Source organism: Hyaena hyaena, unplaced genomic scaffold (genome assembly GCF_003009895.1).
Source record: "Hyaena hyaena isolate Hyena2069 unplaced genomic scaffold, ASM300989v1 scaffold_188, whole genome shotgun sequence".
NCBI classification, from domain to species: Eukaryota; Metazoa; Chordata; class Mammalia; order Carnivora; family Hyaenidae; genus Hyaena; species Hyaena hyaena.
The window spans coordinates 2,370,853-2,397,453 of record NW_024080819.1 but is presented as its reverse complement, the minus strand read 5'-3'; the positions used below and the strand labels follow the sequence as shown (position 1 = coordinate 2,397,453).

At 37.8% G+C, this 26,601-nt stretch overlaps 1 protein-coding gene across 4 annotated transcripts in view; it reads left to right on the top strand.

The window, feature by feature from the left end:
• Window positions 1-26,601, top strand: part of ATG10 (autophagy related 10) — a 246,380-nt gene that overhangs the window by 134,546 nt on the left and 85,233 nt on the right. For all 4 annotated transcript variants that reach the window (XM_039241059.1, XM_039241057.1, XM_039241058.1 and 1 more), the window contains exon 4: window positions 19,255-19,393. In XM_039241059.1, coding sequence (XP_039096990.1) covers window positions 19,255-19,393 — 139 coding nt within the window. The remainder of the gene's footprint in view (window positions 1-19,254; window positions 19,394-26,601) is intronic.

The window sequence follows — 26,601 nt, the reverse complement described above, 5'->3', positions numbered from 1 at the left end:
TTCTCATGGTGAAGGGAGAATATTCTTGCACAGACATGGATTAGGCAGAGCTTCAGCTGATGAGTGCAGTGGTGGTTACAGAACAGGAGAATGAGTTATTTCTACTGGAGATGTCGGTTGTGATTTTCTTTTGAATATTGATAACTGTCTATAATCAAATTCTTCAAGCAGTTCTGTATTTCATCCATGTGTCTATTCTCAGTTGTCTGTCTCTCCTTTATCTTTTTTTTTTAAATATTTTTATTTTTATTTCTAGGAGAGAGAGAGACAGCATGAGCAGGGGAGGGTCAGAGAGAGAGGGAGATACAGACTCTGAAACAGGCTCCAGGCTCTGAGCTGGCAGCACAAGAGCCCGACGCGGGGCTCGAACCCACGAACCGCGAGATCATGACCTAAGCGAAAGTCGGATGCTTAACCGACTAAGCCACCCAGGCGCCCCTCTCCTTTATCTTTTTTATATCAAAGTTTTGGTCACTATATTTTGGCAATAATGTAAGTGGAGAATAACAGCATGAAACTTGTTTGTTTGTTGAACAAAGACTGTTGTTCAGTCTTTGTTTAGCCCTCACTTTTTTTTTTTTATTGCTGCCTTTAGCTTTTTATCACAGTTTGTTTCTCTTTCTTTTCCTCTATCCTCCTTCCTTTTCCTATGCTTTTCTTCTCTTTTACCCTTCATTTCCTTTACTCTCTGTTTTTGTTTTTCAGATTTCTTTTTTTAAGTTTGTTTATTTATTCTGAGAGAGACAGAGACAGCTCCAGTTGGGGAGGGGCAGAGGGGAGAGAGAGAGAGCCCAAGTAGGCTCCGTGCTGTCAGCGTAGAGTCCCACATAGGGCTTGAGTTCATGAAACTGCAAGATCATGACCCGAGCTGAAACTAAGAGTTGGACACTCAACCATCTGAGCCACCCAGGTACCCCTGTTTTTCAGATTTCTTAATGTGGTAATTCATTAGGAATTTATTCAGTGACTTTTGTTTAGGGAGGTCGACATGCTTCTGTCTATACCATTTTGTTAATCTGCAAGACAAATCTAACAGTAAGGTAGAAGGCAACCAAAAACTATATTTCCACAATTCTTGAGCTCCAAAGTGTTTTGGAATTTTGAGTTTGGGGATTTTAGAAAATTAATATAATTTTATAAAGGTAAATTCTGTATTATGTTACATTCCTACTGGTGTCTGGGCGGCACCCCATGTGCAGCAATATTAATATTTCTTTAGTGAAACAATATTCATACAAAGTGGATAAAGAATATAAGAATCTCAGGTAAGAATTTGCCAAATGAATGAGTTTAGGTGCCAAATTTATGAAAAAATATATATATTTTTTTAATTTTTATTTATTTCTAGGAGAGAGAGAGAGAGAGAGAGAGAGAGACAGCGTGAGCAGAGGAGGGTCAGAGAGAGAGGGAGACACAGACTCTGAAATAGGCTCCAGGCTCTGAGCTGGCAGTCAGCACAGAGCCTGATGCGGGGCTCGAACCCATGAACCGTGAGATCATGACCTAAGTGAAAGTCGGACGCTTAACCGACTAAGCCACCCACGCGCCCTGAAAAATATATTTTAAATCCTTTTGGAGCTTTTTCAATTTCAGAATTGTGGGTAAGAGACTGAGCACTTGTTGGGCTTTTGCCCAGATCTGCAGTGGTGGGCACCAGCCCTGCTCGTATCCCCATGCCACTTACTGTTCCTGTGTCCTGTGTGCACCCTAAAGCCCTCAATCAGTAACAGGTAGGGATTGGTGAATACACATCCCAACTTCTGAACCCCTTTAAGTGGTACAAGTGTGATGTGTGTTCCATACAGCCTCCTACATGTTTCCATTGGGAATGAGCCCCAGTGCCCACAGTGGTCATCTGTATTGCTTTCTTTCCCATCCTGCCTTATTTCCTCACTCCCTTACTGGTGCTCCTAAAATCACTCATCAAATAGATTACTTGCACTCAAATCTTCCCCTCAAGGTCTACTCTGGGAGTAATCCACTGTAAGACTTGGACCCCAAGTAGAGCCTGGATCTTGGATTAAAGAAGAATATTCTTATAGACTTTGATGTGGTTGTTAACCACTGTTTCTCATGTTTTTAAATTTCATAACTTCGAGTTAGAGGATCTTATCGGAGTGAGAAGAACAGGTTACAAATTCATAACTGCCATTGCTGAGGTTTACACACACCCCTGGCCTTCCTGATGCTGCAGTTTCCTGTTTCTACAGGCTTTGCTATGAGTCCACTCTCAGTTTGAAAGTTTTGGCTAACATTAAAAAATCAGCTCATAATGATTTTCAGTGTTGTATACTGTTCTGGCTTGAAGAAGTATATTCTCCTGGCTTGAAGACGTTTAAGACACAAAGAAGTTGATATCCGTGGCTAATTCTCTGGCTGATCCCCTGGGAGGTAGTAGAGTGCTTTGGTCTAGAGAAGCCTTTCTTGTAACCTCAGATTTCATCACATTGGGTGTAAGGCCGAGTCTGACCCTTTGTTATTTATTGCTGTAAATGATTTTGTGTTCACTTGCTTGCAGGTGAATTGCTTGAGTCAAAAGTTGAAGTTCTTGACACAACTTTAAATCCATTTTTCTTTAAAAAAGTGAAATTCATTTATAGAGTAACTGAAATCTTTAATTATGTTGTAGCTCCTTATCTTTTTTATGATACACGTATTGCTGTGAGTATAGTGCTCTAAAACATCTGCTCAATAGTCCGTTATAGCAGCACAAGAATGCTTTTACATGAATGCAATAAAGTAGCAGATGCTTTTTAACGACAACTTCCCAATTCATTTAGGAAACAAGTCAGTTCTGGATTTGGTTTTTCTTCCAAGTGTGGCAACTGTGCAGGCAAATGATTCCAAAGAGGTTAGAATTGACAAATCAAGTCACTCTGTATAATTTTTTAGGGTTCTGCAAGTTAGTCTAAAAGCCTTATTGAATAGCACTTTAATAAAATTAGCATTTTTCTTACTGTGCAAATAATGCTTTACCATTGTAAGTAACCAGGAAAATACATTAATTCAGTATTACCAGCTTAAGCTTCTTTTATTTTCCTCTTTGGAAACTTCTGTTGAATGTTGATTTATCTTTACCATTGCAAATGGAAAAAGTGGTTGAGTGCCTAGGCTTGGTAACTGGGAGAAATGGGGATCCAGCAATTAGAAGTCAAATGTATATAGTTCCTTCCCAGAGCAGTTTCTGTTGCCTGAGACACAGATCACTGGTGATGCCCATGTGCCCCTTTGCATGGTCCTTGGCAGGGCCGGCGTCCTCAGTCAGTAGGCAGTCATCTACAGGCTGTGTTCAGAAAGGTGCCAGGAAGCCATCGTTGCCCCACACCCATGTCATGTTCTCTGTTACAGAAACTGTATGGTGAGTAGTGATTCATTAAGATTTCCCTGTTGAGGGAAACATATCTTCAGAAGCAAAGCCTTTGGGTTGGATTAACACTCCTTGCTTGTAACATTTACTGTTGGTAAATTTATCAGGTTCTCTTGCTCTGAAGATCAGATCAGAAGGGCTGAATTTGGGAGCTTTGTGCTGAAAGAGGAAAACAAAGCCATGAAAAACTAGATGTAGAGGATGCCAAGGATAAAATTTGTCTTCTTTATATTTTCTTTAACTTTGGGTTAGGTCACCAGCATAGAGTTTTTTAAGTGCATGCATGCACCCCAGAGAGTTTGCAAAAACAGTTCATTGAGATGTAGGAAATAACATTTGAACTGCTATTTATATTTACTTTTACTTATTTATTTTTTAATGAAGCTTTATAATATTTAAACATAGCCTCATGCTGAGTCTTCACACAATTTATGTGTCAGAAGACTAGATGTTATATGTTGCTCAAGGCACGGAAAGGCATAGTGGGAGCCAGATGATAGGAGGGAGCTAATAGTGGTGCCTTCACTCCTTCAGGTGTCTGTCATACATTTCAGTTTTCTGTGCCCTGGACTTACCAGGATGATGCCATCCAGTTTCAGCTAACACAGTTCCTACTTGTTAGACTAGGGACTCTTCTGATTCCTGCAAAGAAACTCTAAAGAACAACAACAACAAAATGGCAGTATGTAAAAAAAATATATGATCAGATCTTGCAAAAAATTAGCTGTCCAAATTTGAAATTAAGATTACTTGAGGTAGGGTTTATATTCACTGTTGTTAAAGATGACCCTCAACCTGTCTGTATGCTGTGCTTGCTGATAGCATGAAGCTATTTGTGTTGATTAGCAACTCACTGAAAAGCATCTAGAACATGAAGACAAACTTCTTAAAGTTGGAGAAAGAGATTGAAATGTCAGTGTCACGGTTTAAGCACATCCAGTCATTAACGGTAAGCTGCACTTATCTGCTGCTTGCTTTGTCTGGTTTCCTTCAGCCAGAGTCCGGAAGCAGATGATCCTCCTGACAGATCCTCAGAAGGTCAATAGTAGCCTAATGTTATGTCACAGTTCCTATGTCATTCATCTCACTTCATCTCTTGTCATCAGAAGAAGAAGGGTGATAACAGTATAATATGACGTTTTAAGAGAGAGAGAGACAGAGACCACATTAATATGACTTTTATTACAGTATATTATTAACCATTCTACTTTATTATTAATTATTATTGTTAATCTCTGTGCCTAGTATATAAATTAAACTTTATCATAGGTATTTACATATAGAAGAAAGCTCTGTAGTATGCATACGGTTTGAGCACTACACATGTTTTCAGGCATCCACTGGGGGTCTGAGAACATATCCCCTGTGGATGAGGGGGAGTTACTGTACTTCTTCCACATGGATTTGTACATCTTTCTCAGCTATTGGAATCATAAAATCACCTATCAAAAAAAAAAAAAAAAGAAGAAGGAAAAAGAACTGAAGCCAGAACTTTAGAATGCCATATCACAATTAAGATTTAAAACAAAACAAAACAACTGCATCATGTTCAAATTGTTTTTATCAAAATATTACTGGCAAAAAAGGTGTTTGTACCATTAATAAATAAAATGACTGTATTTCTAGAATGGTTTATTTATTATGTCGATTATACTTTTGGAACCCAGGGCTATTTGTTTATGTGCAGATTAGAATGGGATTCTTTATGAAGAGAAAGGCCCTTGAGAGTCAGTCTTGAGTTGAGGCAGTGCCTCAGGTGCTGGAGAGAGAGACAGGACTGCTGGGCAGGCGAGGTCTAGGCATTTGGTGTCCACCTGTCTGATTGTCCAGGACTGTCAGGACTGGCTGCTGGCTTTTCAACAACTCTGGCCCTGGAGCTGAGTGCCCAGTGAAAGGCAAGAAACAGTGTGCTCACTTGCATGCTATTTATGTGTCTGACCATTATGAGGTGGTAACTTTTCCAATGGGTACCTTAAAAATCAACATTTCTACAACTTTTACTCAGCCACAGTCACTGGCCCGGAAGGCTGAGTGCCCAGTGGTCAAGCAATCCAAAGAAGATCTGAGAGTGGGATGCCAGGGAATGTTCTCTGATGCTCAGAGTGAAGGGCAGAGTGGGAAGGCTGCTTCTGCCAGTGCCCAGACCATCACCTTAGTAAAATAATTATTAGATAAATAATTCTCCTTCATATTTGTCTTATCTTCTAAGGTTTTCAATTTTAATGTGTTTTATAATATCCATAATATATTATACAGAAACACATGTTCATAATTGAACACAAGGTAAATATGCACATATTAAAGATGAGTGCTTGCATTTTTTGAGGGCTGGGGTCACAGTCAAAAAAGTGTAGAGCCCTCTGATTTATAGGATGGAAGGGACAACAGAGCATTTCTACTCATTCCATTCATTTGTTTCATTTAAGAGATATTGATTGGAAGTCTCTTATTTGCGAGGTATCGTTCCGTTCCGGATGCCTGGGATACCTGAGTGAACAAGATAGGCATAAGCCCTGCCTTCATTGAGGCACTCACATCCCAAAAGATGTGTGTGCTCCATGGCAGGAGAAACCTTTCCCTGACCCTAGAACAGATAAGGCCCCAAGATGCTTTCTTACATTCTTACAATATTTGCAAGTCTTTAGTGAAATAATTATGATTCTAGTATATATAAGCTCTTTTGAGAGCAAAGGCCTTATCTTTTTTGTTCACCAACATTTTTCCAGTGGCAGCACCACACCTAACGTAATAGTTGCTTAGTGATCATTAGTGAGTGAATGTGTATGTGCTCTGTTCACACACATTGTGCACATGTGCACACATATATGTCAGTATGCACAAAGCTGGGGCAGAAATGTGCCGACATAGTCAGAAACTATTGTTGAGGGCAGGAAGACATATAGTGAACAGAATGAAGTGTGCAAAGAGATTTTTTTTTTTTTGAGAAAGAGAGAGCATATGTGTGTGTTTGTGTGAGCGGGGCAAAGAGAGAGAAAAAGAGAGAGAGAATCCCAAGCAGACACCATGTTGTCAGTGCAGAACCCGATTTGGGGCTTGATCCCAGGACCCTGAGATCATGACCTGTGTCCTAATCAAAAGTTGGTTGCTCAACCGACTGAGCCACCCAGGTGCCTCAAGGAGATTTTTTAGTCAGCTGTGAGAAGAATTTGTCAGGAGGAAGCTTGGATGGTTACAGGTGACACACTCGAAGTGATAAGGCAGTCTGGTGAATGTGAACAAAAAACTACTCTCTAGGGGTGCCTGATGGCTCAGTCAATTGAGCATCCGACTGCGGCTCAGGTCATGAACTTGGTTCCTGGGTTCAAGCCCCTCTGCTGACAGCTCAGAGCCTGGAGCCTGCTTCTGATTCTGTGTCTCCCTCTCTCTCCCTCTCTCTCTGTCCCTCCCCTGCTCGCTCTCTATCTCTCTATCAGAAATAAATAACAAACACTTAAAAATTTTAAAAATCTATATGGATGGATGGTACAGTCATTGAACTAAAAATAAACCTTGGGAAATGGTGGTTGGGATATTTTAAAAGTCTGTGCTACATAAATTGGTTTATACTTCAAAGATCTGAGACAAAAAGGTTAAAATCTTGCACGCTGAATCTATAGATGTGGTAAAAATTATATGCACTCTGAAGACTATAAGCATTTTCTCGAGTAGTACTTACTATGATGATCATTTTATTGTTATTTGTGTGATTGTTTAACATGTTTCTTCCCTTTAGGGCCCAGTGTCTGTTGTTCTCCCCTCTGTTCCCAGATCCTAGGACAGTGTCTGGAACAGGGGCTGGCAATCCATGGCCTGTTGCCTATTTTTGTACAGCTCACAAGCTAAGATTGGTTTTTACATTTTTATATGGTTGAAAAAGAATCAAAAGAATAGTGTTTCATGACACATTAAAATTATATGAAATTTAAATTTTAGTGGCCATAAATAACATTTTATTGGAACAAAGCCACGCTCAATTTACATATTGTCTAGGCTGCTTTCATGCCACAATGCAAAATTGAGTGATTCTGACAGAGACACGTGGTGCACAAAGCTTAAAATATTTACTATTTGGCCCTTTAAGAAAATGCTGACTTTTGGTCTAGAACACAGAAGATACCCTCTAACATTTGATGATGAATGAATGAATAAATTAATCTGTACACTTACTATGTGTCCGATAGTTTTACATTCTGTCTTGTTCTGTGCACTTCAAACAAGGGACACGTGGGAGGAAAATGCCTTCATTTAACAAGTAAGGAACCTGAGCTTGGATGGATTAAGTGACCTGTCTGTCTATCCAGTGAGTGGCAGAGCCAGGAGCTGAATCCAGGTCTAGCTCTAACTTCCATGCTCTTTTCCACATTTACTATACTATGTTTCCATAAAGCTGGGTGTTTTTATCTTTGATGCTGAATGTATTCATATACCCCAGTAGAAAGATGAGAACTTTCATTGCACTCTCATTGCTGCTGAAATAATATGATTTACAAGAGCCCCCACTACTGGTCCCCGCACAGTCACCAGGCTTGGCATGTGGTGCAGGTGCCTATAGAACCTTTTAAGGGATCGTTCTGGTTAAAAAAAAAAAAAAAAAAAAGCCCACAAGCAAACATATAGAGCCCTATTCACATCCACATAGCCCAGACACAGTCTTGAAGAAGTGGAAAGAGCTGCTGGCTTCCTGGAAGGTCCTTTAGACCTGTTCTTTGCTCATTCTTCCATGGTGAGAGAGTCTGCACAGTCTCTTAACTTACTACAGTGCTTGGCTTTGGGTCTCTTTATCCAGACCATATCATTTTCACCCTTTGGCAGTGAAATTTACCCATTTCTGGATTTGAGTCTAGAAGTTCATTCATATGCTGAAGGAATTTGCAGTTTATTCACCAAGACATTTAAAAATCTCACTTATTTAAATTAAAGTAGTGCTATCTCTGCTTTAGAAAATGGCTTCAGTCAAACTTCAGCCTATTGGATTCAATTATCATCATTCTTTTAAGGCTCAGAACTTATCCCCACAGGAAATCCAATGTCACTCCCTAAGACAGAAAAAAAAAGTAGAAATGGGGAGAAAGTTCACCAAATGAAAATATACCTCCTTTAATAAGGTTCTGCTTACTACATATAGAAGTTTAATAAAATGAAGTTAAAGAAGACCTTAAGATGGGACTCATAGGAGTAGGCAAACTAAGGTCTACAAGCCATACTTTGTTTTTGTAAATAAGGTTTTCACTGCAGTCCTTTTTGCTAATGGCTGCTTTTGTGCTACAATGGCAGAGACTTATAGCCCACAAAACCTAAAATATTTACTATGTAATTCTTTAAGAAAGTGTTTGCAGACCCCTGGAATTAGGAATATAAAAAAAAAAAAAAAAAGGAGAAGAACTAGCATTGTTTAATATGGGAAAGAGAAATCGGAAGACAATACATTGGTTCCTAATTTTGAGAAGATATTATATAAAAGATGATTCTTGTTTCTTAATTCTCTGCAAGGGTAAATCTAGTGGAAACTGATTTACCCTGTAGCACAGGGAAGAATTTTCTGGCTCTGGATTTAAAACATAGAGTAGCTTATAAGACAAGTCTTACACATTGGTGGTTATTATGCATTGTGCAAAACTTACTTCTTTTTGGCACCCCAAATTCCGCTAGTAAAGATTCCTTGTGATTAAGGCTATCAGTCATAGATCTGCAACTGAATGTAATAATTAGTAAAGGAGTGCCGTACTAAGCCATTGATGGCCATTGATATTTAGCAATCAACTCAAAGAAAAAGGAGAAACTGAAGGGTTTTTTTTTCCCCCTTTGGATAGGAGGAGATAAAGGAAACGGCCAGAGACTCTGTACCTTGAGTGGGAATGATGAACTGATGTCTTAGCTTGACAAAGGTGTATAGACTCCCACTGAGAAGAGACCAATGAGCTAGCAATACTTAGGAAGACATAGATGAGCGTCCAGTGAAGGCAAGCTAGTTTATTGCATAGGTTGGGGTCTTGGTGATTGGTCTTTCTTGGCATTGTAATCCCATAGACTATAAAAGAATCCCAAAGTAAGCACTTCATGTATATGTGAGGCAACCACTGGGATGGTTCACTGACCACTTGCATTAGCATCACCGGGAATGTTGTAAACAAGATAGATTCTTAAGTACCATCCCAGAAGTGCTGAGTTCAAAGGCACAGGTTTGGGGATGGAGCCCAAGAACACAAGTGTTTAATAACATTCCCTATGCCTCAGATCTGATGGTCCTGGGAGAGTGAAGGAGAAAAACTGTAAACCCTTGTGACTGACGCTAATCTTATTTTTAAGAAAAAGTTTTCTTTTTTTTTTTTTTTAAGAAAAAGTTTTCTTAAAATGTTTATTTACTTTTGAGAGAGAGAGCAGGCAAGGGACAGAAAGAATGGAAGACACAGAATCCGAAGCAGGTTCCAGGCTCTGAGCTGTCAGCACAGAGCCCGATGCGGGGCTCAAACTCACAAACCATGCGATATGACCTGAGCTGAAGTTGGACACTTAAACAACTAAAAATTAGATGAAGTGAGCCATCCTTTTCTTTAAAGAAGTCCTTCTAAGCCCTTCTGATTTTTTTTCTCAGAAAACAATGTTATTATTTATATATTGTTCTGATGTAAGGGCTAATTGTCATTGGCATGTGATAGGTGCTATTAAACATTATTACTATTCCCTCCCCCCCCCCCCCCCCCCCCNCCCCCCCCCCCCCCCCCCGGGAGAGCAGTGTTCTCTGGCATGGAGTCTAAGAGACAGACAGCCTGTACTCATTCGATTTGCTAGCTGTCCAGCGCCAAGCTCAAGCTGCCTTGCTATCTCCTGCAGTCCTAAAAGAAGTAGGGCCTAAGAAGCACAGTGGAGCCAGCTGTAAACCTTAAGAAAGCTGCCAGATGTTTTCTGGATCCCCTCCCTCCTGCCTTGCCCTTGAGCTTGCCAGGCTGCAGAGGAGGATTTCATCCCACACAGGAGACAGATTCTTCATCTCAGTAGGAACCCACATTGGCCATGCTGATGCTAATTCTCTCCCCTATGAGGAAGCTGGAAGAGCAAAGAGTCATGTGTGGGTTCTTTCCCCCTTTTTTAAAAATCAGGAGTAGTACTGATAATACTCCTGGGAATGCTGAGTATCACTGAGATGCTATTCTTGGGATCATCTTGGTGACCACCCTTTGTTGTTCACCCTGGGTACTATAAGACAGATGTCGGCCTTGTGTTGAACTCAGTCTTGCATACCACATACTACATTTACAATTGTTGAAAAAATGCCATCACTTGGAAGTGTTATTGTGAGTCACTCAAAAGCCACAGAGATCATGAAAAAAGTCATTTTAGGAGTGAAGATAGTGAAAAGATCATCCCTCTCTAAAATGTGTGAAACAAAAAGAGGCCTGCCTTTACTTAGAGGTCCATCTAGATTATTTTTATAATTCATTTTAAATGTTTTAATAGTTGAAATTCTTTCTCTTTTTAAGGACTTAATTTTTCAGTGGTTTGTTAAAAAGCTTCATCAGCCTTTATCACTTCTGATGATATTAAAAACTGTTGGCTCAAGAAAATAAAATGTGGGGTGCCTGGGTGGCTCAGTCAGTTATGAGTCCGAGTATTGATTTTGGCTTAGGTTGTGATCTTATGGTTGTGAGATTGAGCACTGTATCATGGCTCCATACTCTCTCTCCCTCTCCTTCTGCCCCTCTCCCCTGCTAGCTTGCATGTGTGCTTTATCAGGAAGGAAGGAAGGAAGGGAGGGAGGGAGGGAGGAAGGAAGGAAGGAAGGAAGGAAGGAAGGAAGGAAGGAAGGAAGGAAGGAAGGAAGGAAATTAAATGAAGTTTGTTACATAGTTCGTTTTCCATTGTAGATGGCTTATGTGTCCCCTGATGGATACAGCTGCAGACTGCCTCTGAACCAGCACTGCCCCCTTGTCACTCTTTGGCTTCTTGGCTATGATTCTGGCTCGTTAATGTTAGGTTTGAATAAAAAACTTGACTTGTAGAAGATAAACAAATAGACTCTCTTTTCCTCAAGGGAACATTATGAATAAAGCTCGTTACTTAGCTTTGCTCGGTAATAGTAATAGAGATTTTTAGTGATAGAAGAAAAGTTTTTCTTCCTTCAATTACTTTTCCCTGTAGGCTAAATAGAGATATGGATCTCATTTCCTAAGCCCAACACACTATTTGGGTTTGCTTTCAATAAAATATCTATGAAGTGTCTTCAGCATGATCCCTCTTTAATGGGATTTAGTTGTAAAGCTTAATTCGTATCAGATTTTCTAAATGAGAGATCACTGTCAACTTATTGTTAATTGAATTCAATAAAATCAAGGTTTCTATAATTAATGTGAACCACTTAATCTTTTTGCTCCTTGAATGAATGTAATTTTCTAAACAGGTATCTTTTAATTTAATGAAATAGCAACATTTTGAAGAAAATAAAGGTGCACATGACTTCTTTTTCTAGTAGCTCTAAAATAAAATTAAGTATACCCAAATCCTTTTTTAAAAACATAATAAAATAAAATAATAAAGTATTAACAAATTTACTAAAAATGTTAATATTAATCTGATGTTGCCCAGAACATCAGTCCAGTTTAAGTATGGTAATAGTTAAGAAGAGGCATGCTACAGTACAAAGTGCAGTGATTTCAGTGTTTTTACGTGCATTATAACTAACTGTTCCTCTAACTAGGGGTGACACTGGGTAAACCACCAACCTTTCTGGGACTTGTTTCCATGTGCAAGATGAGTGTTAGGCTATATGAAATGATTCTAGTTTCTTTCACTGTTAGAGTTCTGTGATTCTTTCTGTTTCAAGAGGGTATTAGAAACCTTTGTTATCTTTTTTTTTTTTTGGAGATTTTAAAATATTAACAAAAGTAGAATGGTATAATAATAAATACCAGTGAATTCAGTAAGCAACCTCATTGGTTACTACCTTATGGCCAGTGATGCCCCTTTCATACCTCCGTCCACTGACCCCTTTCCTGTGTTATTGTAAAGCATATCCAAGACATTAGTATGTCTTTATTAACTTGATCCCTCTGCCATCTGTATTGTTAGCACCTGAGGTCTTAGAAATTTTAATTTACTTTAAACAAATTTTTTAAATGTTTTTTATTTATTTTTGAGAGAGAGAGAGAGACAGACAGACAGACAGCATGAGCAGGGGAGGATCAGAGAGAGAGGGAGACACAGAATATGAAACAGGCTCCAGGCTGGCTGTCACCACAGAGCCCAATGTGGGGCTCGAACCCATGAACCGTGAGATCATGACCTGCGCCAAAGTCCGACGCTTAACCGAGTGAGCACTCAGGCGCTCCTTAATTTACTTTTAACAAGACTCAAGTTGCCTCACTCTCTTTTTATTTGTTAATAGAAATATTTTAGTTAACTGTAGATTCAAATGCAGAAATAATTGGAATGATCCCATGTACATTTTACCCACTTTCTCCCAGAGGTGATATCTTGTGAAACTATTGTATAATATCTCAACCAGGATATTGGCATTGATACAATCCATCAATCTTTTTTGAATTTCCCAGTTTTACTTGTTTGTGTTTGGGTGTGTGTATATTTGGTCCTATACAATTTTATCACATGTAGGTTCATGAATCATCATAAAGATTCTTCATGTTGCCCTTTTATAACAATAACTCACCTCCTTCCACCCACCCCCCAATATTAATCTGTTCTCTGTTCTTTATTTATAAAATTTTGTCATTTCAAAAATATTCTATACATGGGATTATATAGTCTGTAAGCTTCCTGGATTGGCGTTATCACTTGCACAATTCCAAGGAGAGCCACCCAGGTAGTTATATATATCAATAGTTTGCTCTTTTGAACGAGAAGTAACCACCAGCACCACAGAAATACAAACAATTATAAGAGAATATTACGAAAAATTATATGCCAACTAACTGGACAGCCTAGAAGAAGTGGATAGATTCTAAGAAACATATAGCCTACCAAAGCAGAAGCAGGAAGAAATAGAAAATTTGAACAGACTGATTACCAGCAATGAAATTGAGTCAGTAATCAAAAAACTCCCAAAAAACAAAAGTTCAGAACCAGATGGCTTTACAAGTGAATTCTACCAAACATTTAAAGAAGAGTTAATACCTATTCATCCAAGCTATTATAAAAAACAGAAGAGGAATTCTATGAGGCCAGAGTTATACCCGTGATACCAAAGTCAGTTAAGGACACCACACACACACATACAAAATAACTATAGGCCAATATCTCTGATAAACATAGATGGAAAAATCCTAAACAAAATACTAACAAACCAAATCCAACAGTATATAGAAATATCATTCACCATGATCAAGTGGGATTTATTCCCAAGATGCAAGAGTGGTTCAGTATTTGCAGTCAATCAACATGATACCTCACATCAATAAGAGAAGAGATAAAAAAACTATATGATTTGACAGAATAGATGCAGAAAAAGGATTTGACAAAGTACAACATCCATTCATGAGAGAAACACTTAAGAAAATAGGTCTAGAGGGAACATACCTCAATGTAATAAAGGCCTTATATGAAAAACCCACAGCTAACATTATGTTCAATGGGGAGCAACTGAGAACTTTTCCCTGAAGGTCAGGAACAAGACCAGGATGTTCACTCTCTCCACTTTTATTCAACATAGTATTGGAAATATTAGCCACAGCAATTACATAACAAAAAGAAATAAAAGGGATCCAAATTGGTAAGGAAGAAGTAAGACTTTCACTGTTTCCATAAGATGTGATGTATATGTAGAAAACCCTAAAGATTCCACCAAAAAACTATTAGAACTGATAAATGAATTCAATAAAGTCATAGGGTATGAAATCAATGTATAGAAATCTGTTGCATTTCTATACACTAATAATGAAGCTGAAGAAAGAAATGAAGAAAATGATTCCATTTACAATTGCACCAAAAATAATAAAGTACCTACGAATAAACTTAAGCAAGGAGCTGAAAGACTCATACTCTGAGAATTATAAAATATTGTTGAAAGAAATTGAAGAAGGCATAAAGAAATAGAAATACATTCCAGCTCATGGGTTGGAAGAGCAAATATTGTTAGAGTGTTTTTACTCCCCACTGTGTGTGTGTGTGTGTGTGTGTGTGTGTGTGTGTGTACACCACATCTTCCTTATCCATTCATCAGTCAATGACAGTTGGGCTGCTTCCATAATTTGGCTATTGTAAATAATGCTGCTGTAAACATCCGGGTGCATGTATCCTTTTGAATTAGTGTTTTTGTATTCTTTGGGTAAATACCCAGTAATGTGATTACTGCCTTGTAGGGTAATTCTATTTTTAACTTTTTGAGGAACTTCCATACTGTTTTCCAGAGGGGTTCCACCCATCTGCACTCCCACCAACAATAGAAGGGGGTGCCCCTTTCTCCACCTCCTAATACCTGTTGTTGCTTGTGTTGTTGATTTTAGCCATTCTGACAGGTATGAGGTGATATCTCATTGTAATTTTGATTTGTATTTCCATGATGATGAGTCATGTTGAGCACCCTTTCATGTGTCTGTTGGCATTCTGCATGTCTTCTTTGAAAAAATATCTATTCATGTCTTTTGCCCATTTTTTAATTATATTGTGTTTTGGGTGTTGAATTTTATAAGTATTTTATATATTTTGCATACTAACCCTTTATCAGATATGTTATTTGCAAATATCTTCTCCCATTCAGTAGGTTGCCTTTTAGTTTTTCTGATTGTTTCTATCACTGTGCAGAAGATTTTTATTTTGATGTAGTTCCACTAGTTTATTTTTACTTTTGTTTTGCTGGCCTCAGGAGACATATCTAGAAAGAAGTTGCTATGGCTGATGTCGAAGAGGTTACTACCTCTGTTCTCCTCTAGGATTTTTATGGCTTCATGTCTCACATTTAAGTCTTTAATCCATTTTGACTTTATTTTTGTGTATGATGTCAGAAAGTGGTCCAATTTCATTCTTTTGCATGTGGCTGTCCAGTTTTCTCAGCACCATTGTTGAAGAGACTGTCTTTTTTTCATTGGATATTGTTTCTTTCTTTGTTGAAGGTTTATTGACCATATAGTTGTGTGTTCATTTCTGGGTTTTCATTCTCTTGATCTATGCTTCTATTTTTGTGCTAGTGCCATACTGTTTTGATCCCTACAACCTTGTAATATAATTTGCAGTCCAGAATTATGATGCCTCCAGCTTTACTTTTCTTTTTCAAGGTTGCCTTGGCTTTATGGGGTCTTTTGTAATAGCATAAAATTTTTAGGATCATTTGTTCTATCTCTGTGAAAAATGCTGTTGGTAGTTTGACAGGGATTGCATAAGAGTGAAATCTTGCCATTTGCAACAACATGGATAGAGCTAGACAGTTTTATGCTAAGTGAAATAAGCCAGTTAGAGAAAGACAATTAACCATATGATTTCACTCATATATGGAATTCTAAAAAACAAAACAAATGAGCAAAGGGGGGAGAGAGAAAGAGAAGCAAACCAAGAAATAGACTTTTAACTGTAGAGAACAAACTAATGGTTACCAGGAAGGAGGTGGGGGAAATAGATGATGGGGATTAAATGTATACTTATTATGTGGAGCAGTGAGTAATGTATAAAATTGTTGAGTCACTGTTTTGTATGCATGAAACTGATATAATACTGAATGTTAACTATATTGTAATTAACAACTAAAAACTTAATAAAAATAGTGAAAGCAAAAACAGTTTGCTTTTTTGAGTTGCTGAGTAGTATGGAGTAATGTATCACAGTTTGTTTAACCATGACCTGTTGAAAGATATTTGAAATATTTCAAGTTTTGGGCTATTCTGAATAAAACTGCTGTGAACATTCATGTACAGGTTTTGCATTTCTCTGGGATAGATGCTCATGAGTGCATTGGTAGGTTGTATGGTAGTTTCATGTTTATTTTTATAAGAAATGCCATATGATTTTGTACTCTAAGCAGTGATGTATGAATAATCTAGTTTCTCTGAGTCTCCATCAGCATTAGAAGGTGTCACTATTTGTTATTTTAGGCATTCTGATAGATAAATAGTGATATCTCATTGTAGTTTTAATTTGCATTTCCCTGATGGCTAATGATGTTGAACATCTTTTTCATATGCTTATTTGTCATTTATTTATTATTTTTGGTGATCTGCATTTTTACTTCTCCATTTACTTCTTTTCAGACTTTGTGGTGAGGATAGTGTTGCTAGTGAATTATTTGTGAAATCTGTTGTAGAATATTGAGATAGTAAGAAACAGATCTGCTACTGAATTGGAAAGTATTGCATACTGTGGTTCTCAGCTCTGTGTTAGAGTCTCTGGGAATACAAAGATGAATAAGGCAAGAACTGTAGTCTACAGCCATTTGGTACTTTTGGAAGGAGAAGCAGAAAAGATGTAGAAGTCTGAGATTTCCACATTACATGACACTTGATTGGGCATCATAAATGCCCATTACCATGAATGATGGAAAGATCCTAGCAGATACAGGTCAAGGATTCAGATTCATTTAATATGAGTTAAGGATGCAAATATATCTTTACCTATAGCTAGCTGCCCAGAGCAAGGCAGTGGGAAACATAGCAGCACTCCCAAAGAGAGGAGTGCTCAAGCTTTCAATCCCCACAGAGGTATCCTGCTGATGAGAATAGTGGTTACAGTGAGAATTCTCATGGCTCTTCAGAGAGTTTGTTCTGTCTCCTCTCTCTTATTCCTTGGGCCTCCTAACTATTCCAGAGAAACTGGATTTATGTCCAATTGATCACTACTGGCATGTCTCTGATGTCAACCCCAGTGCATACCTGAGTGTTGAATTTGAATTTAGGGGAAGGCCCTTCTTTCTAGGAATCTCATCCTTCCTAACAGGACTGAGTCTCAGACAGTCTGTATCTGCAGTTTTCTGCAGAAATTAATAACCTAATTCAACATTTGTTTAAGAATTAGACAGTGATGGTCTAAGGAGAGAACTAGGTCAATAGAGAAGAATAGGGAATAAACACACACACACACACACACACACACACACACACACTTATTTTATAGTAAAGGTAGCACTAAAAAAAATGGGGAAAAAATGGACTATTAGAAATCATCTGGGAAAAATCCTTACCTCACACCATACACAAAACACAATTCAGATGGATTAATGATATAAATGAAATTTAAAAACATGTAAAAAAAATTGTCATGATAAAATATATAAGAAACAAAGTTAAAAAGAAAGCTGAGTGAAAATGTTATATGTACATATATGTATAATATGAAATCGAGGGTAGGTGTGTGTGTGCGTGCGTGTGTGTGTGCGTGCGTGCGTGCGTGCGTGTGTGTGTGTGTTTGTAGGTGAAAAAATTCGAAAAGCCTGGAAAACTATACACTAATGTGTTAAAAATTATCACATACCTGAAGTATAGGAGTGCTAGGATGAGGGGGATTTCACTTTTTATTTTAGGTACTTGTGCAGTGTTTGCAATTATTTCTTTTATCACAAAAACATAATGCTTTATAATGTTATAAAAGAAAGGAAATTATAAATGCTAATATAAATGCTGACCAACTTAATCTTTGACCAAAAGAAAGAATTTGATTTGAAGAACTGCTTTAAAAGGAAATACAGGTAACATTGCCTAATGAAAATTCAAAGCAACAAACAGAAAAACCTCTTTCTTGCTACTGGATTAACTTTCTGTATCGGGAATGTATACTTCAGTGATCTGTTTCTGGTTATTTAATTCATTATGTTTAATTGATAGTGTTTACTGGAGTTTAGTGAAAACTATTTTGTAAATATCTTTGGTTGTTATTTATCCGGTGTAATATCTCCTCCAATGAATTGACTGTGAGTGGGGAATTAGTAAAGCAGATACAGATCTGCAGAGCAGTCTGTGGCTTTACTTATCTCCACAGGAAACCTTATTTCATATTGATAAAGTTTGAAATCTTTCCTGTAACTCTTTCCAATTGTTCATTGTTGTTACTGTTTTAATGAGAGGTAGAAATGAGCCAAACCAACCTGCTTCTTTTCCTTTTACTAATTTAATTTCAGAGGAAATTCTTCAGTCCAAATAAATAAGTGAGTGTGGATGGAACCAGATTCTGACTCAACATGTCCAATTAACGGCTTCCAAACATTAAGATAAATTCCTCAGAAACAATCACAAATAATAAAAAATCAACCAGTAAGGAATGATTACGAGAAGTGAGCTGGCTAGAACCATCTATGCTTACAAAAACCGTATTTAAGTTGGCATTAATATTTGCCATCTATTCTGTTATAAATATTAAGATTTATTGTAGAAATATACCACCGATAGATAGCACAATAAGAAGGAGAACAGACTCATCTCGGGTTTTGAAATGTACCTAACAAACTCAACCTCTTGCAAAATAACTTTCTTATTCAAAATGGAACTGGGAATTGTTCAGCACACAATGAATCATCTTTTGGCAAGTACAATAGAATCTTTAGGGACATTTCACAGCCTCTTGTTCAATTGTTAGGATGTTTTTAGCTTTCACAGGTAGGGAAGAAGGTAGCTTGTATAGCCATCATCTTGTTGCTAAAATTGTACAGTAAAGAGTTTTCAGTTGCTGTTGCAATAGATCTTTTTGCTTTTTTTTTCCCCCTTCCTGTTTCTTTACCCAGAGCTGCTTTGTCTCTCAAAAACAATCTGGAATTACTTAATGCTAATGTTTTCTGGTTTTACTATTTACCCAGGACTCAAATGTTAAACATTAATGTTGGAAACTCCCTTTTCCTTACCTCATAGTCCTATATTTGTTTAACTGTTATTTTGCCAGAAGAAAACCTCCTCTTTCCCTTTCTGTGTTAACGTACTTTTTTTAAATTGACAAACACATTTTGTTTCTCTTTTGCTTTTTTTCAGGAGGCTTTAGAGCTACCGCTGGATGATTTTGAAGTGACTGAGACCACACCGGGAAGCGAAGTGATTAAATATGAATATCATGTTTTATACTCCTGTAGCTACCAAGTGCCTGTGCTTTACTTCAGGGCAAGCTTTTTAGGTAAGACCATGTCGGAAGCTAAATGTAAATTCATAACATTTACATGTAAGGCAGAAAGCAGATTTAGAAAATTATTCTTGAGAGGAAAAAAAATAGAGTTAAAAATAAGAAAAGTGTGGGTGAGGTAAGGTTTTACCAGTAAATTTTCTCATGCTTTAGAAAGAGTATCAAGACTTCAGAGTGAATGATATCATCCCAGCCTTAAGTCTGATCTTCAGTTTCTTGGCCTCCTGCCCAACGTTGACTAAGCCCCCTGGCCCTTTCTCTTTTCTTTAAACAAGTAGGAACAACTTAAAGCTACAATGTTTATATACTTCTAACTTTACAGTAAAAATTTCTTCCAATTTAAGCAATTGCATTAACTCAAAATCCCCCATGCCTCCTTCCCCAATTGCTAACAATTATTTCAGGAACTGTTTATCAGTTAGTTCAAGCTGTAATTAAAAATAGCACTAATATTTCCTTCGAACGTCCATACATCTCCAGTGCCTAAGCTTTCTGAGATGCTGTTACTCAACTCGTTCTCCTTGCCAAAGAAGGTGGAACACCCTGTCTCCTCTGAGGCCTTGGCTGATAAAGCTTATTTAATCAGCAGCCACATGGCGTCCTCACCCCTTAGTGCCCTGAGGACCCCCCTTCTTGTCTTCTGACTAAACTGGATCAGCATGGCAAGGCTCTGCCGCCCCAACCTACCCCCCACCCTATTTCTCCTTTCCTATCTGGCCTTATCGGCAGGATTTTGCATTTTGAACAGCCTTCTAACTTTTTCTGGATAGCTAAGACATCTGAATTTAGCCAGTGATATTTTATTTTTAATTAAAAAGTAGCTTAAGCTGCTTTGAGTGTGTATTTGGTAGATTTAATCACTTGCTGCCTTATATTGTTTAATGGTCTCTAATTTTGCAGTGTTGGCGGTTTAACAAGCACTTAGGATTTAAAACACAAGAACAAATTCTCATAGACTCCCTGGTGAGAAGATTTTAATCTGAGGTGCCCTTCCTAAGAACTGACAATTTGGGGTAAATTTTCAACATGGGACATTGGGAACTGGGGACACTGATAGTTACTAATTTGTGAACTCTTGCTGCAGATCTATCCATATGATTATTTTTTTAATGTTGTATTTATTTCTGAGAGAGATAGAGTGAGAGAGAGCCAGAGTGAGCAGGGGAGGGTCAGAGAGAGGGACACACAGAATCAGAAGTAGGCTCCAGGCTCTGAGCTCTCAGCACAGAGCCTAACACGGGGCTCAAACCCACAAACCGTGAGATCATGACCTGAGCCAAAGTCAGATGCTTAACCAACTGAGCCACCCAGGCGCCCCTATCCATATGATTATTAAAGACCTTGAAAACATCCATTTTGTTATATTGTAATTCTGTTTGGTTTGGAGTCCAGAGGTTAATGGAGGGTCCTTGGGAAACATTTATTTACAGTGGGGGGAAGGAAAAAGTAGAAGGGGATACATTTATTTACAATGGGGGGAGGGTTTGCAGTGTCTCTACCTAGTACCTTTCTAGATTCAAAGACGTATCAAGGCTGCAGGTAGAGGAAATAGGGCACCACTTCTTCAGTACTGTACTTTCATATAATTAGTATTCACCATAAGCAGTTAATCACCAGAGAAGAGCTCCCAGAGACAAAACAAGTTGTTTAGCTTGTCAGCATTAGGGAATCGGAGGTGTTGAAACATGACTGCTTCTAGCTGGAAGTGGGTCTTGCCGAGGCTGGTGGATGAGCTCATACGTGCACTTTGCTCTTATGTGCCAACAGCTCCCCTTACAGTACAGCACAGTAATTGTTCCTTCAAGTCCGATTATGTTTTAATGAAATTTGTATACTTCCCAAGATCTTTTCTTTATGATGGTTTTCTCTTTCTTCCAAAACAAACAAACACCCCACTAGCTCCCTTGGATCCTACCCGTATACTTTTAAGACACCCTTTATTTCTGCTTAATGAAAGAAAACCGAGACAAGTCCTTTATTTTATATGGTGGGATTCCTTGTTCCTTCCTCCCCATTCTGTGTTGTATGTAACGAGCCCTAGGAATTTTTAAATGCCACAATTTATTTAGTCTTTATTCAGATACATGAAAATATCAAATTTAATTTTTCACAGCATACTGAATTTTTTCTGGTGGAGAAACATGAAAAATGGTTCTCTCCTTTATCATATTTTAGGAATTTCTTTTTATTTTTCTGCTAACGTAACCTAATGGGCATTCTAAAAATGTTTTGCCCTTTACTCTGGAGTCATAATTTTTCATTTATTCCCCTAATCCATTCCCTTTTCCTGTTATATCTGATTACTCTGGCCCTCCATCTGTTAGTTAAACAAATCTCTGTCAGTGTGGTGAATGGATTCCTAATGTATTCCTCATATTCCAGGTCCAGATTTTTCTTTGTCTCTTTCTAAGAGAGTTCCGACCTAGAAAGAGGATGATTATAACATTTCTCGCTCAGGGGTCTTTTGTTGCTTCAGAAATAGTTCACTTGGCCTTGTTTTTGACAGATATTTAACATTTCTTTTCCATTTGATTGTTAGTAAAAATTAGTTTCTCTGCTCTGCTCTGAATTTTCTTCTGGTACCTTTTTTTTTTTTTTTTGTAAAGCACTTGGTAGTAATAGTTCCCATTTAATTGATATGACCTTTTCTTTTATCAACTGGTTTAAATTCCAGAAGAAATATTTATTGTGTTTCTTGAAATGCAGATCCGTTGATTTGTGAATAGGAATACTTCTTATTCCTCTGTACTGACCAGTGACCACCATGCCAACTATTGCCTAGGACTCAGCTAACATGGCACTTGCTCTTGTCACTTTTGGTCATATCATTTCAAATCATATCCTGTATAATATCACAGGTTTCACTGTAACAGAACTTTTTGTTTGCTTGTCCCCTATGAAATAGCAAGCTAGAGGGTGGAGCTTTAAGGTAAAAAGAGATTGATAGTGAGTACCTACAGCCTAAAAAGTGATAAGATTTATTCATAGCAGTATGTATGTGTGTGTGTTTAATACATATATGTTTTTTTCTTTTACTCATTTTGATACCCACAGTATTAACTGTGATACAGTCTCAGTAAGTATTGTTGAATGAATGATGAGGAATTTCTAACCATTTCTGAATGCAACTCAAAGATGGAAACCTTGTGATGGGGTCTTATTTGAACTGCTCTGGAGGGTTTTAAGGAAGAGAGTGATGTTGTCTCCAGGAAGTTCAGGAACCAAAATAACTGTATATCTTTACTCTTTAGTCTGACGCTTCTCGAAGACTGCATCAGTGGTTGAATAAGGAAAAAAGAAAGTCTTGAGTACTCAAAGGGTGGGTATCCAAACTCGCTGAGCAGCTGCCCCACTTCTATAAACACATATTTTATTTGATCCTTGAAGGCAGACAGCCAAATTGCAGCAGCATTCTTCTGCTGAGTGAGCACCTCTCATTCCTACTACTTGGGCCTTTAGGATCCCAGTTCCCTAGGGGGTAGCATGGATTTAAGAGAAGAAATAAGTCCTTCCCAGTATTCTTCTTCTTCTTTTTTTTTTTCTAACTACTTTCGCCGGTCTAAGTTTGGAGGAGGTAGCGGAACACACTTAATACCATTTGTTACCCAGCAGTGGGTGAGAGGTAGCTACACTTCTCTCAAGTAGTAATAAATAGTCTCCATTCGAATAGTGCTTGGCAGTATATGGAGTCCATTCTTAGAAAACACTGACGTCTTCAAGTGCTCACTAGCCTCCCACCCCCACTATTTTTGAAGCATATGTTGCTAAAGAAGTATTTGTATCCTGCAGAAGGTTGTGTCTATTGTCCATCAATCCAGGACCTTTTTATGTCCCATTTTTCCTTTTGGAAGGCTTGGTTTTGGTCAAAAGCTGATGGCAAGCGTTAGAAATGTAGTGAAAACCTTAGGCATATATATGATGTCTTAGGGCTTCACCAGAGTCCTAAGCTTTCATAGTTTTCTTTTTCATTACGAGATTTCTATATTTATTTCAGCTTGAATTCTGATTTATTCCTGCCCTGTCTTTCTTCTTTTCCTTTGTTCGCAATCTCTATTGAAAAATAGACCAAGTGGTTCTTCTCATTTTCAAAATATTTAATTCTTTGGCTGACATATGGGTTCTTCTTGGGAACTGTTTTGACATATTTCTTTAATTAGTCAGAAGGGCTGCTTTTGAATAGGAAAGGAAACATTTCTTCCATTCAGCAACTGAATGTCTGTTCTTTCTGGAGATCCATTCTATTATTGGTCCAGGGAGTAAGTGTATAGAATTAAAAATGTAACCCAGATATTTCATGTGGAAGATTTGTCTACTTGTTATATGCCTAAAGGATGCTTATTGAGAAACAAGGAGAAAGAAATAGCCAAAGAATGATTCACTCTCAAAGGCAGCATGAACCAAACCATGATAAAGGTCAGTATAAAGGGAGAATAATGGAAAGTTTGGACTTAGAGCAGTGTGTAAATCATCAAAGAAGAGGACTAAGAGGCTTGTTCATGGTCTGGAACAAGGAGAAGTCTTTGGAATGCATTCCACAGAAGAAAATAGTCTTCTGTACATTCCATAGAAGAGAATAACAGGAAAAGAGAAAGATGGAGTTGGAGGACACTGGAAAATAAAAGTAAAATATCCAAAGCTCCATTGAACACCTTGGAAGGGAAGGTAACAGGTTGGTTTTTCTGAAGAGGCTGGGAAAAACATTGGAGAAGATGAGGAGGGTGGGTGCCACACTATAGGGTGGAGAGAGGATGGCATATCTGGGAAACAATGAGAGGCCAGTTTGAAGTAAGAGTTTCCTTAGGATGAACTGTGGAAGAAATGTTTTTAAAGATACGTTGAAGTCAAATTATGACAGAGATAATGTATTGGGAGGGATTGCCAGCACACTGAGAGTTAAGGTAGCTTGTTGAACAGTAAAGAAAAGTTGGATTAGAGAGATCTTTAAAGATTGAGGCAAAAATGATTCTAGTTATTTACAATAAGCAGAAAGTAGAAAATGATTTGACAGATAATTTAGAGTCGTATTCGATTGTAGTGAATCTTTAAGGAAATTCATATATGCCATATATATTTATACAAAGTTAGCAAATCTAGCCAAAGCTATGATGATGGAATGGAACATGAATTTGGTAAGTTAGAAAAAAGATTCTAAGGATTCAAATGAAATTTAAAGAGCAAACAGTGAACGTTATTAAGAAAAATGATGAAAAAACTCTTCAACTCATACAAAGATATTCAAATTGAAAAATCCAAACAATAGAGGATATTTGACAAGAATTATTTGTTGAACCATGTAAATGTTTGAAACAATATGAGGAGTTAGAATGCTGGCTTAGAACATATGATGGGAATAGAATCCCATTGAAAAATCAAGCCCTGGTTTAAGAATGTTCTAACGAAAAAAAAAATGCTAGAGAAATGTGAAACAAAACTATACGGAGAGCTAATTAGCCAAAAGGTTCATTCTGATTTGTTTTAGTAGAAAACACCACATCCACAAAAAGCAAGAGATTTTAAATGGATCCAGAGGCCAGGCAAAGGACATGGAAAGGTAAATTTATTTTCTTACCTGCAAGAGACTATATTTTAGCTTTCCTAGATAGGTGAATGCTTGTGTTGTGCTCCATAAAGGAGAAACATTTCTTTGCTTTACTCTTGGCAAATGGCTCCTATTTGAGACAGCCTGTAAAACATACATGAGTGCTTGCTGTGTGCCCAGCACAAAAATTCATTTGCCTATTTTCTAAATCTGCTGGGAAAAAAAAAAATCACTGTTCAATTTGAAACTAGGTTATTGCTTTCTTCTTTCTCTATTCTATTCTATTCTATTCTATTCTATTCTATTCTATTCTATTCTTTTGCTTTCCTCTTTCTTTAAAGTCATCAAAGCCAAGTTCTTTAAGTCCATATATTAGATGTTATGCTAAGAAGGTGGAGACTGCATTTTCTGTGGGGAGAGGGTTAAGTTAGATTGATACTCAAGGAGCTGCTATAGGGCATAGTAGGTCCAAGTGCTGGAGGTACGGAGGTTTGAGGAGAGCCAGGAATCCAAAATGCTGAGTACTGGGATGCACCAAGAGGTTGGAATCAAAGCCTCAGAACACTGTGGATAGAGTGCCTTCTGCTTCAGAACTAGTAGACCTAATGTTGTAGATATTCATCTGGTGATTTGGACCTTAGAGTGCTGATGAATAGGTTATCTATTCAAAATTGGTATCTCAAGTATATTGGAGACCCAACATTGTTTCCCTTGGGACATTTTCTGCTTAAGAGATTCCTCAAGATGGTTTTGCATGTACTTATACTAAGTAAGTATTTAACTTAACTCAAATGAGAGTTATAGCATCACTTGCATTATAACTCTTTTTTTTTTTTTAACACAATATGTGGACTGTTTATGGTGACTCAAAATCAGTCGTTTTTGGGAGCAGTTGGGTGGCTCAGTTCCAACTTCAGCTGGGTCACCATCTTGCAGTTCATGGGTTCAAGCCCTGTGTTGAGCTCTGTCTGTGCTGACAGCTTGGAGCCTAGAGCCTGCTTCGAATTCTGTGTCTCCTCTCTCTGATCCTTCCCTGCTCACGCTCACTCTCACGCTCTCTCTCTTGCACTCTTTCTCTCTCTCTCTCTCTCTCTCTCTCTCTCTCAAAAATAATAATAAACATTAGGGGCACCTGGGTGGCTCAGTTGGTTGAGCATCCGACTTCAGCTCAGGTCATGATCTTGTGGTTTGTGGGTTCGAGCCCACCCCCGCCGTCAAGATCTGTGCTGACAGATCTCAGCCTAGAGCCTGCTTCAGATTCTGTGTCTCCCTCTCTCTCTGCCCCTCCCTTACCTACACTGTGTCTTTGTCTCTCTCAAAAATAAACATTAAAAATTACATAAAAAATAAATATAAATAAATAAACATCAAAAAACTACCCTTTCTGTCCTGTACTGTATGTCCTGTTTTTTATGAACATGCATACATACACTTTCTTATGTAATGAAAAGATGTCTTATATTTGTTTTCTACTCAAATTGCTAGGCAAATATATAACATTTAAAAAATTTGCACTGGTCATTTTAAAAATACATTACGATTAAGCAAGTCTTTTGAACCATTTATCTGGGCTATATTTGTTAGGTATACTTGTTTGCAAATATTTGAACCTGACCATGATAAACAAAAAAAGATTTATTGGAAAGGTAGAACTTAGAGTCAA